The 13,883-nt window shown below is 44.9% G+C and overlaps 1 protein-coding gene across 8 annotated transcripts in view; it reads left to right on the top strand.

Annotated features, from left to right (window-relative positions):
• GOLGA4 (golgin A4) overlaps window positions 1-1,956 on the top strand; it is a 347,782-nt gene extending 345,826 nt beyond the window's left edge. For all 8 annotated transcript variants that reach the window (XM_063922581.1, XM_063922575.1, XM_063922574.1 and 5 more), the window contains one exon: window positions 967-1,956. Coding sequence is in view for 1 of the 8 variants with exons in the window: in XM_063922575.1 (XP_063778645.1) it covers window positions 967-990 (24 nt within the window). In the remaining 7 variants the exon portion in view is untranslated. The remainder of the gene's footprint in view (window positions 1-966) is intronic.
• The last annotated feature ends 11,927 nt before the right edge of the window (window positions 1,957-13,883 follow it).

Genomic DNA, 13,883 nt, shown 5'->3' with positions numbered 1-13,883 from the left:
CACCCTCAGTGACCGAAGTGTGAAGTGTGCCTGAGGAGCAATGGCGCACAGCTGCAGTGCTGTGCGCTACCTTGGTGAAGACTGATGTCTTCTGCCGCCGATTTTCCGGACCTCTTCTTCTGGCTCTGTAAGGGGGCCGGCGGCGCGGCTCTGGGACCGGACTCCGAGGCTGGGCCTGTGTTCGGTCCCTCTGGAGCTAATGGTGTCCAGTAGCCAAGAAGCCCAAGCTGGCTGCAAGCAGGCAGGTTCGCTTCTTCTCCCCTTAGTCCCTCGATGCAGTGAGCCTGTTGCCAGCAGGTCTCACTGAAAATAAAAAACCTAAAACTAAACTTTTTCTAAGAAACTCAGGAGAGCCTCCTAGAATGCACCCTTCTCGGCCGGGCACAAAAATCTAACTGAGGCTTGGAGGAGGGTCATAGGGGGAGGAGCCAGTGCACACCAGGTAGTCCTAAAGCTTTACTTTTGTGCCCAGTCTCCTGCGGAGCCGCTATTCCCCATGGTCCTTACAGAGTTCCCAGCATCCACTAGGACGTCAGAGAAAGGGTGATAGCCCCAGGCATTAACATCCAGGGCTATTCAATTCCAGACCTTTTTTCCCCTCGAACACCTTGAATATGCCTGCTAAAGTTTAAACACAGAGAATCTGTGGAAAGTTCACAGATTTGTGTCTTAACAGGGTCGCGTCACCCGTTAACCCCCTAGTTATCAGGGATTTTTTATTTTATTTGCTTCTGTTCAGACATGTAAACAAAAGCCCTGATAAATACAGCCGGCAGGCTCACTTCGGGACTAACTGAATAGCCAGGGAGGTCATTTAGCCCGCCATAAGTTGCTGCTGCTAATTGTATTTCCCCCTATGTGGATTCTGTTTTAATTAGAGCAAGTGTCACAACATTTATATTGCCTATGAATGCCTTGTATTAATTCACTTTCTGACTTGTTGTTTTCTTCTTAAATTAATTACAGTCCTGGTTGAGACCTACTTCCTGAAAACTATTTTGATGCTCTTTTCAAGATGCTGCTTTCACTGGATATATCAGCATTGATTTCCTCCAACAACTTGGAATTAAAAACCAAATCTGTTCAACAATCAAGAACTGTTACCGATAATTGCCTTGAGTTGAGCTACATAGTTACCATTTTTTGCAGAAATACTTATTTTTCTCCAAAGTCATAGATACCAAGGGTGTTCTGTACATTGAAATATTGCCTGCCATAAAATGAAAAGTAATACTGTAGAAGATAAGAATAAAAACGGTTTGTCTAAATGACTTTGTACTGTTCAAGGAACTTGTAAACCTCAAACAGATTGCTTCATACATATCTCTAATTAAATTAACAATTCAAGCATATTCAGGCACAGTGTGGCATTCCTCTTAACCTACTGAACACCACAGGCCTTCATCACCTCCTCATTTGGTGGAAGGCACCAGTTGCTGCAACCTCATTGATTTAATCTATCCAGAAATCCACATCTTATTCATTTGGATAAATTAAATGATAGCAATTTCTATTAAGTTAACTACCTTTTAAACCTGTGGGTTTATGTTCTGTTTTTTTTTCTATTTTGTGTGAAATAATTGTGCAATATTTTATTTGGGGAGAAATTGTGGTACAAATACACACACGCACATATATACAGATACATGCACATACATATTTATATAAACACACACACACTAATAATTTAACTGCTTGGTTAAACTCCCCTTTCATCCATGTTTGATTTTGTTTGCTATGGGCCAGTTCTATAAACTTTCATCTATGATGAAGTATCCTAAATTGGAGTACCTCATTGGGTTTCTCTTAGCTTTTGTACCTATATTTTTCAGAGATTGAATACACTACTGTATATTGTAAATAGTTAACGCATACATGTATTATAATGCTGTTTGTGATGGTTTCTATGTTAATCCTGGAAAGAAGAGTAAAATAAATTTTATTTCCTAAACATCATTCTGTTATTGATGTTTTTTTATTGTACAAATAAAGATTTTAAGACTTTATAAACTTTTATTTCACCTTGAAAAGCATTTTTGTTTAATGTTATTTGTGCAGCTATATTTGTTACTTTAAGAATTTTAAATACATGTTTGTCAGATAATATCAGTTTGTCTTGCATCACAGATACTTTTTCGCCTTAAGGTTAAAGCACACAAACTGTAGATGCCCCTTAATAGGCATAGAGTGTATAAATTAAGTTGGAGCATCAGTTATCCAGGATATGGGCTCACTGGATTAGGCATTATTTGCACATAATTTTCCTTAATAAAATAAATGTTTACATATCACTATAATTACAAACCACTTTGGGGAAACAAACTTAAATGGGAGTCAGGGACCTGACCATTGCAATAAAATGTAACTTTTCCTAGAGCATATTATAGCCACTCGGATTTCTTAAGGTGGGTACACACTGGAAGATATATCTGCCGATCAATTGATCGGCAGATATATCTATAGACGGATCGGGCAATGTGTTGAGCATATACACTGCCCGATCCATCGGGGACTGACATCATGAACTGGGCGGGCGTGTACTCAAACCCGCCCAGTTCAGCTGTCAATCACCGCCGGCTGCCGCAGCATGTGTACGGGCGGTCGGTAGATATATTGGCCGTCAGCTGTGCTGCGGGGCCGACACGATATGTCTGTGAACGACGGAGTTCACAGACGTATCAGCCGTACACACTGACCGACGGACCCGCGATATATCGGCCGTTCTCTTGATATATCGGCCAGTGTGTACGGGCCTTAAGTTTAGAAGTCTGCTATCTGCCTGTGACCTTACTAAGCCTGCAAGTAGAATTAGGAATTTAAGGATGCTGGTCTCCAGGCAAAAGGACAGTCAGTTAAATATATTTGGCACTACTGTTGCGTGCACTGAAATATATATATATATATATATATAAAATATATGATGTAGGTAAGCGGCACTCACCAGACTTTTCTTAAGGTTGAAATCTTCCTTTGTTGAGATCCTACGTTTCGGGGGACGGACCCCGTCGTCAGGGACAGCATAACAAATGCACAATACAGCTATTTATACCTATACTCAATCACAATCAGGCAGCCTTACCCGTTCCACCTGGAGGACGCCGCCTGCACACCACACCGAGCTCCCAGCCGGACATGAAATCGCACACAGCCAGATGGGGACCGTGACATCATCAAACAATGCCCTCCGGTGCGAACAGAACACGCTGATCGGTTGCTAAGCAACAGATAGACAAAACACATTAAAACAGCATACTTCTCTACAAAACACAATCAGAAAGAGGTTGTGCTAAACATACACAATCCTATCATATCTAATGTAGATAAATGGATCAGAGTCACAACCCTATCTAATGGCCACTAAAAAACTGCAGTAGAAAAATATTTAAACTATTATCAAAGAAAACATTGCAATCCCAGTGTTTCATTCAGCCCTCTAGGTGCAATAGTATCTAAGACATAAATCCATCTGAATTCCTTCTGAAGCAGTATCTTAGCCCAGTTCCCCGCTCGTATTTTAGAGGGGACATGGTCAGTGATGATAGCTCTCATACTAGCGATGCTATGCTTAGCCTCAGCACAATGTCTGGCAGCAGGATGATCTAGTGCATGCCTGATCGCTGTCCTGTGTTGAGCCATGTGCTCCTTAAATTGGCGCTGAGTTTTACCTATATATGCTAACCCGCAAGGGTAGGTCAGCATATATATTACAAACATGATACTACAAGTAACTGCATGTCTAATAGAAAACTTCTTACTTGTGTGGGGGTGTTCAAATGTACTACCTGCTAATAAGGCTCTGCAGGTCACACAACCCAAGCATTTATAACAGCCATTCTTCCTGCTAAGGAAGTGTTGGGGATTTTTCTTATCCATGCCCGTGATATCCAGTTTGACCAAGCGGTCTCTCAGATTTCTACCCTTAGTAAAGCTTGGGAGAAGTCTTGAGTCTTGTAACAGAGGTAAATCTGCATCACTGTTCACAATAGGCCACCACTTTTTAGCCTGCTTAGATAAGGAAGGACTTCTGTCTGTGTATTGATTAACTCACAGGACGATTTTCCTTATATTAGTTTTATGACTATTGTCTTGATATTTTAGGGTATCTTCTCGTGGGGTATTCAACACTTTATTTTTAGTATGCTCTAAGAGCTTCCTGTCATATCCTCACTCCAAAAATGTATCCACCATAATATCTAGAGTAGAATGAATTTTGGCAGGATCCGATGTAATACGCCTGGCCCGCAACATTTGCGAATATGGAAGACTGTTGCGGAGAGGGAGCGGATGGGAACTATCATTCCTTAATATGGTGTTTCTATCAGTACTCAATAAATTATTCGGTACTCAATCTATGCTTCTAAATAGATATATTTACATCTAAATAATACACTGACGCTGTACTAATTTAATAGGTCATTTTCACCACACTGACATCATGTTCATCCAACAAACATCGTAGATATGGTGCTGAGCCAGTCCAAACCAAAAATAGGTCATCTATATATCTCAAGTACAGTTTAATATTGGGGTCAAGCTTACCATCAATCCAGAACAATTTTTGTTCAATGGCATACATAAATGCGTTGGCGTATGATGGACCCAATCGCACACCCCGCCCTTTGTAAGTAAAACCTACCGTCATATATAAAGTCATTACGAGTTAATACAAGTTGTAGCAACGTAAGAAAAAATTCTACGGGTGGCCCCTCATAAACTGGATTGTCACCAATCAGTGCCCTGACTGCCTCCACACGTGCACAGTGTGGTATGCAGGTGTAGAGGCTAGTCACATCAGAACTGCACAGCACCACCGAATCTGGAACTACACCAACCTCTTGTAACTTATTTAACAAGGACGTAGTGTCCTGGTAATAAGAAGGAATTTTCTCATACGTCCTAGAGGATGCTGGGGTCACATCAAGAACCATGGGGCATAGACGGGATCCACAGGAGACATGGGCACCTCAAGACTTTCAAAGGGGTGTGAACTGGCTCCTCCCTCTATGCCCCTCCTCCAGACCCCAGTTTAGAATCTGTGCCCAGGCAGACTGGATGCACACTGATGAGCTCTACGGAGTTTCTCTGAAAAGACTTTGTTAGGTTTTTTATTTTTAGGGAGCACTGCTGGCAACAGTCTCCTTGCTTCGTGGGACTTAGGGGAGAGAAGTCAGACCTACTTCTGTGAGTTCAAAGGCTCTGCTTCTTTGGCTACAGGACACCATTAGATCCTCAGGGTCTGATCGCTAGGTACGCCTAGATACTCGTTCCCAGAGCCAGCCGTCACCCCCCTTGCAGAGCTAGAAGTCAGAAGACAGGTGAGTAGAAGAAGATCAGAAGACTTCAGTGACGGCTTTGAGGTACCGCACAGCGGCTATGCTCCCACTCTCAGAGGCACTACAGGGTGCTGGGCGCGGGGGGGCGCCCTGGGCAGCATTTTAACCTCAAATCACTACCTGGCAAGAGCGGACTAAGTGCCAGGGCACTGTCCGGACCCCCGCCAGTATAAAAAAGTTTTAAAAAGAGCGGGTCTGAAGCGTGCCATTACTGGGGCAGGGCTTAGCCCTCACAGCACACAGCCCAGCGCCATTTTCTCTCCACAAGGCTGCAGAGACGCTGGTCCTTCGTCACACTGCTGTACAAGTAACAGGGTGCAAAACGGGGGTGGGCACAGTGATTTTGGTGTATTACATGTAACTTCTAAAAGCACTGCAGGTCTGGGACATTTTCTTTAGTGTTTTCAGACCGGGTTTGGGCACTGGGGTGTGAGCTGGCAATATCTCCCTCTGTGTCTCTAACAGGCTATACTGTGGGTCTGTCCCCTATAGGCCCAGTGTATCTGCGTGTGTGGGTGCACGTGTGTCGGCATGTCTGAGGCGGAGTGCTCTTCTGAGGAGGAGACTATGTTAGGGACACAGACGGCTGTGGGAGTGACACTGTCGGCACCACCGACACCTGATTGGGTGAATGTTTTGAGTGCTTTGAATGCAAATGTGGCTCTGATAAATAAAAGATTGGATAAATCTGAGTCTCAGAACCAGACTTGGAAGAAATCCGTAGAGGATGTGTTGTTTCAAGTCCAGACCCCTTCGGGGTCACAAAAGCGTTCATTTGCCCAGCTGGACACGGACACTGACTCAAGTGTCGACTATAGTGATGCCAGATTAGATCCAAAACTGGCAAAGAGCATTCAGAACATGATTGTGGCTATAAAAGATGTATTACATATCACTGAGGACCCTACTGTTCCTGATACTAGAGTCTGTATGTATAAAGGGAAGAAACCTGAGGTAACATTTCCTCCCTCTCATGAACTGAACACGCTTTGTGAAAAGGTTTGGGAAAGTCCTGACAAGAAGTTTCAGATTCCCAAAGGGTTTGTAGTGGCGTATCCGTTTCCCTCTGGGGATAGGGAAAAATGGGAGTCACCCCCCATTGTGGACAAAGCTCTGTCACGGCTGTCCAAAAAGGTGGCTCTCCCATCCCCTGACACGGCAGCCCTAAAGGACCCTGCAGATCGTAGACAGGAAAGTACATTGAAATCCATTTATGTCACCACGGGTACACTACTCAGACCAGCCATTGCAGCTGCGTGGGTGAGTAGTGCTATAGAAAAAATGGGCAGATAACTTGTCATCTGAAATGGATACCCTAGATCGGGATAGCATTCTTTTGACACTAGGTCATATCAGGGACGCTGCAGTCTACCTAACGGAAGCTGCGAGAGATATTGGCCTCTTGGGATCACGGGCCAATGCCATGGCGGTCTCAGCTAGGAGAGCATTGTGGATTCATCAATGGAATGCTGATGCTGACTCTAAGAAAGCTATGGAGTCTCTACCGTATAAAAGTGGTGTGTTGTTTGGTGACGGCCTCGCTGATTTGGTATCTATGGCTACCGCGGGTAAGTCATAATTTTTACCTTATGTGCCTGCACCACAAAAGAAAGCACACCACTATCAGCTACAGTCCTTTCAGCCCAATAAATACAGAAAGGGCCGAGGGTCTTCCTTCCTTGCTACTAGAGGAAAGGGAAAAGGTAAACGATCACCGTCCGTGGCCGGTTCCCAGGAGCAGAAGTCCTCCCCAGCTTCTGCCAAGTCCACCGCATGACGCTGGGGCTCCTCTGCGGGAGTCCGCACCGGTGGGGGCACGTCTCAGGCTCTTCAGTCAGTGCTGGGCTCGGTCAGCCCTGGACCCATGGGTTTTAGAAATAGTGTCCTAAGGGTACAAACTGGAATTTCAAGATGTCCCCCCTCACCGATTTTTCAAATCAGCCTTGCCAGCTTCACTTCCAGACAGGGAGGTAGTATGCGCCGCAATACAAAAATTGTGTCACAATCAAGTCATTGTCAGGGTTCCCCCGTCACAACAGGGAGAAGGCTTTTATTCGAGCCTGTTCCTGGTCCCGAAGCCAGACGGCTCAGGCAGACCAATCCTAAACCTCAAATCCCTAAATTTCTATCTAAAAAAAATTTAAATTCAAGATGGAATCTCTCCGGGCAGTGATCTCCAGTCTGGAGGAGGGGGATTTTATGGTGTCGGTAGACATAAAGGATGCCTACTTGCATGGTCCCATTTATTCCCCACATCAGGATTACCTGAGGTTTGCATTTCGGGATTGTCATTACCAATTTCAGACGTTGCCGTTTGGTCTGTCCACGGCTCCGAGGGTTTTCACCAAAGTAATGGCCGAAATGATGGTTCTCCTACGCAAGCAAGGAGTCACGATTATCCCATACTTGGACGATCTCCTGATAAAGGCGAGATCCAGGGACCAATTGATGCGGAACATTACACTCTCCCTGACAATTCTGCAGCAACATGGTTGGCTCCTAAACTTGCCAAAATCACAGTTGGTTCCGACGAGACGGCTGTGATTTTTGGGAATGATTCTGGACACAGAATTACAGAGAGTCTTTCTTCCAGTGGAAAAGGCTCTGGAAATTCAGAGCCTGGTTAAACAAATGCTGAAACCAACAAGAGTATCGATCCATCAATACACTGGTTGCTGGGGAAGATGGTGGCGGCCTACGAGGCCATTTAGTTTGGCAGATTCCATGCCAGAGTGTTTCAGTGGGACCTGTTGGACAAGTGGTCTGGGTCCCATCTGCACATGCACCGAAGGATAACCTTGTCTTTCAAGACCAGAATCTCACTCCTGTGGTGGCTACACAGCTATCACCTTCTAGAGGGGCGCAGGTTCGGGATCCAGGACTGGAACTTAGTGACCACGGATGCGAGTTTCTGAGGCTGGGGAGCAGTCACGCAGGGGGAAATCTTCCAGGAAAGATGGTCAAGCCAGGAAATGTGTCTACACATAAACGTTCTGGAGTTAAGGGCCATTCACAACGGCCTTCTGCAAGCGGAACATCTTCTTCGCAATCGGCCCGTCTTGATTCAGTCGGACAACATAACAGCAGTAGCGTACATAAACCGCCAGGGCGGAACAAAGAGCAGAGCGGCAATGGTAGAGGCCACAAAGGTGCTCCGTTGGGTGGAAAGGTATGTAAGCGCTCTGTCAGCGATCTTCATTCCAGGAGTGGACAACTGGGAAGCAGACTTCCTCAGCAGACACGATCTCCATCCAGGAGAGTGGGGTCTTCATCAAGAGGTCTTTGCAGAAGTGACAAGTCTTTGGGGAATTCCTCAAATAGACATGATGGCGTCTCGCCTCAACAAGAAACTTCAGAGATATTGTTCCAGGTTGAGAGACCCTCAAGCAATAGCAGTGGACGCCCTGGTGACACCGTGGGTGTTTCAGTCGGTGTACGTGTTTCCTCCGCTTCCACTCATTCCAAAAGTGATAAAGATCATAAGAAGAACAAAGGTTCAAGCGATCCTCATTGTTCCAGACTGGGCAAGAAGGGCTTGGTATCCAGATCTTCAGGAATTACTCATAGGAGATCTCTGGCCTCTTTCTCTGAGGGAGGATCTGTTACAGCAGGGGCCGTGCGTGTTCCAAGACATACTGCGACTTCGTTTGACAGCTTGGAGGTTGAACGCTGGATCCTAGCCCGAAAGGGTATCCCCAAGGAAGTCATCCCCACTCTTATTCAGGCCAAGAAAGGAGTAACGTCTAAACATTACCACCGTATTTGGTGAAAATACGTGTCTTGGTGTGAATCCAAGAAGGCTCCTACAGAAGAATTTCAGTTAGGACGTTTTTTCCATTTTCTACAAGCCGGTGTGGATGCGGGCCTAAACTTGGGCTCAATTAAAGTTAAAATTTCAGCTTTATCGGTTTTCTTCCAAAAACAATTGGCCTCCCTTCCAGAAGTTCAGACCTTCGTGAAGGGCGTGTTGCACATCCAACCTCCCTTTGTGCCCCCTGTGGCACCATGGGATCTTAACGTGGTGTTACAATTCCTTCAATCTCATTGGTTTGAACCGTTGCAGAAGGTAGAGTTTAAATTCCTTACTTGTAAAGTGGTCCTGCTGTTGGCCTTGGCATCCGCAAGGTGGGTGTCTGAATTGGAGGCCTTGTCTCACAAGAGCCCTTATTTAATCTTCCATCAAGATAGAGCAGAGTTGAGGACTCGTCAGCAGTTTCTGCCAAAAGTGGTTTCGTCGTTCCACTTGAACCAACCTATTGTGGTGCCAGTGGCTACTGACGCCTTGCTAGAATCGAAATTTCTTGATGTAGTAAGAGCTTTGAAAATTTATGTCGCCAGATCGGCTCAGTTTAGGAAAACAGAGGCTCTGTTTGTCCTGTATGCTCACAATAAAATTGGGGCTCCTGCTTCCAAGCAGACTATTGCGCGCTGGATCTGTCATACGATTCAGCAGGTTCATTCTACGGCTGGATTGCCATTACCGAAATCGGTGAAGGCCCATTCTACCAGAAAGGTGGGCTCATCCTGGGCGGCTGCCCGGGGGGGTCTCGGCATTACAACTTTGACGAGCAGCTACTTGGTCGAGTTCAAACACCTTTGCAAAGTTCTGCAAGTTTGATACCCTGGCTAATGAGGACCTCATGTTTGGTCAATCGGTGCTGCAGAGTCATCCGCACTCTCCCGCCCGTTCTAGAGCTTTGGTATAAGCCCCATGGTTCTTGATGTGACCCCAGCATCCTCTAGGACGTATGAGAAAATAGGATTTTAATACCTACCGGTAAATCCTTTTCTCTTAGTCCGTAGAGGATGCTGGGCGCCCATCCCAGTGCGTACTGTATCTGCAGTTATTAGTGTGGTTACACATGGGTTGTGTTACATTTATAGTCAGCCTGTTGCTAATGATGTTCATGCCGTTGACTTGCGTTGTGTTAAATGCCATGTTGTACGGCGTGCTTGAGGTGTGAGCTGGTATGTATCTCACCTTAGTTTAACAATAAGTCCTTTTCCTCGAAATGTCCATCTCCCTGGGCACAGTTCCTATAACTGGGGTCTGGAGGAGGGGCATAGAGGGAGGAGCCAGTTCACACCCCTTTGAAAGTCTTGAGGTGCCCATGTCTCCTGTGGATCCCGTCTATGCCCCATGGTTTTTGATGTGACCCCAGCATCCTCTACGAACTAAGAGAAAAGGATTTACCGGTAGGTATTAAAATCCTATTTTCTGAATGCATGTATTTAAAAATGATTCCAAGTAAATGGAGATGGATTGGTATAGAGAGCCCCTGCCCCATATGATAGGGCGGCCTGGCGGTGTTTGTGGATTTTAGGATCCACATAAAAGAGTGGCACCACCGGGAAATCAACAGTTAATGCATGACATAATTGTTCTGATATCGTGCCATCCTTTGTCACTTGTAACAAGATGGAGTCCAATTCTTTCTTGAAGCGCATTGTTGGATCTTTATGAAGTAGTTCATAAGTGGTCTCATCCAGCAATTGGTGGTCACATTCTACTCTAATCTGCAAGGTTTTTCACCACCACTGCACCACCTTTGTCGCGGGGCGAATAATAATGTCAGAGCATTCTGACAACGATTTAATAGCTGTCATCTCCTCCTTGCTGAGATTGTTAGCCAGACTCTGTGCTCTTATAGGCTCATAGCCCTCGGACCCTAGAAGTCGGGTAAAGGTATGTATTGATGAATTTTGTGTTGTGGGATCAAATTTTGACCTTAGTATGTTCTTACTTAGTTGAGAAGGTATATCAGTTGCTGTGCCTGTTGCTTGCTGGTACACTTGTTTGCCAAAATGGTCCTTCAGGCAAAGAGTTCTATTGAGTTTATACACGCTCACTTTCCAGTCAAAAGGATCCATATATGTGGTCGGTACAATGGGCAGTCCTTTAGATAATACTCTATGTTCCACTGGGGTTAGGGGTTTATCCGATAGATTGAAAACTAAGTCATTGATCGATGAGGCAGCCCTTTGTTTGTATATTCTTTGGTTCTGCCGCGTCTGCCTCGTCCTCTTGTGTTGGTCCTTGGGCGTAATGCTGATCTTGTTTGTATCCCTAAAGGGTGGATATTATCAGTGGATGTAGTAGGCAGTGCCTCCGTTAAAGATGTATTAGACCCTTTAGTGTCTCTAAAACGTGTTCTCTGTCTGCGCTGCTTATAAAGTCTTGAGCGATCAAATGGAGGGTGGACATTGGATACCCAGGAATACACTCTCCGTTCATAATCGAGCTGTACTTTGTGCAGTTTTTCCTTTTTGAAGGCAATAAGATCATGTTTGTATTGTGCCATCTGGGTATTAAAACGTTCCATCCACGTATTACTGGTATCGGCTATTAAGACACTTTTGTTGGCAGCTTCAAAGTCCATTTCTCTTGAATGGTAGCCCATTTAGACTTTGTACCATTCAGCTCTCTTGTGGCTTCAATTATTATAAGTAATAAGTCCATAGAGCACTTGTTCAGTACTGCTATCCACCGCCGGCAGAATGATGTATTATATCTGCCGATGGTGGGCATATTTTTGATCCTGAAGCCTCTAGGGAGCTGTTTAGATTTATAATAATCCGATAAAGTGATGCCGTGGTACAAATAATCACATTCACGTTGCTTCAATTTAAGACATTGTTTGTAATTACAGAGTTTGAGCTAGTATGTCATCATCCAATTGTTGTTTGAATAAGATGGATTCTGCTTCTAAATCCGAAAAGCTCAATGTTTCTTGTGCATCCATAAATGAGAAATCAGGCACCTGATCTGTCTCATTCAAAGGGGTGGCCATGTTAAATAGGAAAAAAAGTACTCTGCCACTTTAAAATCCAAAAGAGTATGCTGACTCACAATAACAACTTGTGAATTTAAAACAACCCAAACTGCTGAATCCTTGCTGTACAAAGTGATCTAAGTAATTGGTACTTAATATGTTCCACGGGTGCCTTGACAGGGTAGAATGTGATACATCAAATAGCTGCTTCCATAAATAGTATATCCAAATGCCCGGCACTTCTCTTGGGATAACTTTTTATACTCACTGCGGTGCCATCTGTAGAAGATGTAGGTTAGCGGCACTCACCAGACTTTTCTTAAGGATCCTCCTTTATTGAGATCCTACGTTTCAGGAACGGACCCCGTCGTCAGGGACAGCATAACCCATAACAAATGCACAATACAGCTATTTATACCTATACGCAATCACAATCAGGCAGCCTTACCCGTTCCACCTGGAGGACAGCGCCCGCACACCACATTGAGCTCCCTGCTGGACACGGAATCGCACACAGCCAGATTGGGACCGTGACGTCTTCAGATGGCGCCCTCTGGCGTGTACAGCACACCCTGGCCGGTTGCTAAGCATCAGATTTTATATATATATATATATATATATGTATATATATATATTACATATAATATGCGTTTCCACAGAGACTCAGGTGTGGTGACATCATTGATCTGAAAACGAAGCTTGAAGTGCATTGGTTTTAGTGGTAGTCTGGTGACATCAACGGGACCACAGCATGGACCATACCAGGTTTGTTATCAGATATGGCAGCTTTTAACTTATGGGTAAATAAACTCTCAAAGATAAGTAAAGATTATCCTTTGACTGTACTTCACCATTGTGTGCCCCTTGTTTCTGCTCTCCATACAGATGTGTCCTTGTGCATCTAGGCTCAATACACCATTCAGCGCAAGATGCCTGGTGTAAGTGAGCCGTCAGGTCTCGTGCACCTCTGCCAGCGTCAGGTGATATTGTTTTTGCTGAAAGTGAGTCTTAATTGCAATATGATGCAAAAGTGGGATTTTGGTACTTACCGATAAATCCTTTTCTCCGATTCCATAGAGGACACTGGAGTATGTATATTGGGTATAGATGGGGGATGAGTGGAGCCTGGCACTTTAAATTTCTTCAGAATAGTAGTTGGCTCCTCCCCCTCTATGCCCCAGAAGACCTCAGTTAAGATTAACCAAGCCCGAGGGGAGACGGAACAGAGACCACAGAATAAGGGGAAGGAGGAACCAAGGAAACAAAACTGTATGAGGATGAAAAGGGGGTAAACAATTAAAATGCAGAAACGAACCAGAACAATTGCAACTCCCCAAGAACACTCTGAGGAAAATAACAGAAGGAACAACGCTGGGAGGGCGTCCAGTGTCCCCTATGGAATTGGAGAAAAGGATTTATTGGTAAGTACTAAAATCCCACTTTCTCCTTCATCCACTAGGGAACACTGGAGTATGTACAGTACATTGGGGATGTCCCAAAGCTGACCCACACGTAAAGGGAGGTTCTGAGACCTGCAGTACTTGACAATCAAAGCCCAACAGTGGCCTCAGTGTAGGAGACGGACGTCGGAAAAGTGACACCCTCCTGATAGACCTTGGAAAAAATGAATCAACTCCCTTGAGAATAGGGTGACTTAAACCAAGGACGTTTATTATGGAAAGAAGGAAGCAAAAGCACTGCGGACAAAAAGTAGGCCCAAAAGCATACCAAGTAACAAGCAGACACAGGAAGTGAGAAGCCAAAAAAACGTTTGTGC

Source organism: Pseudophryne corroboree, chromosome 5, assembly GCF_028390025.1.
Source record: "Pseudophryne corroboree isolate aPseCor3 chromosome 5, aPseCor3.hap2, whole genome shotgun sequence".
Taxonomy (NCBI): domain Eukaryota; kingdom Metazoa; phylum Chordata; class Amphibia; order Anura; family Myobatrachidae; genus Pseudophryne; species Pseudophryne corroboree.
The sequence above is the reverse complement of the archived record's forward strand: the minus strand, read 5'-3'. Positions and strand labels throughout refer to the sequence as shown.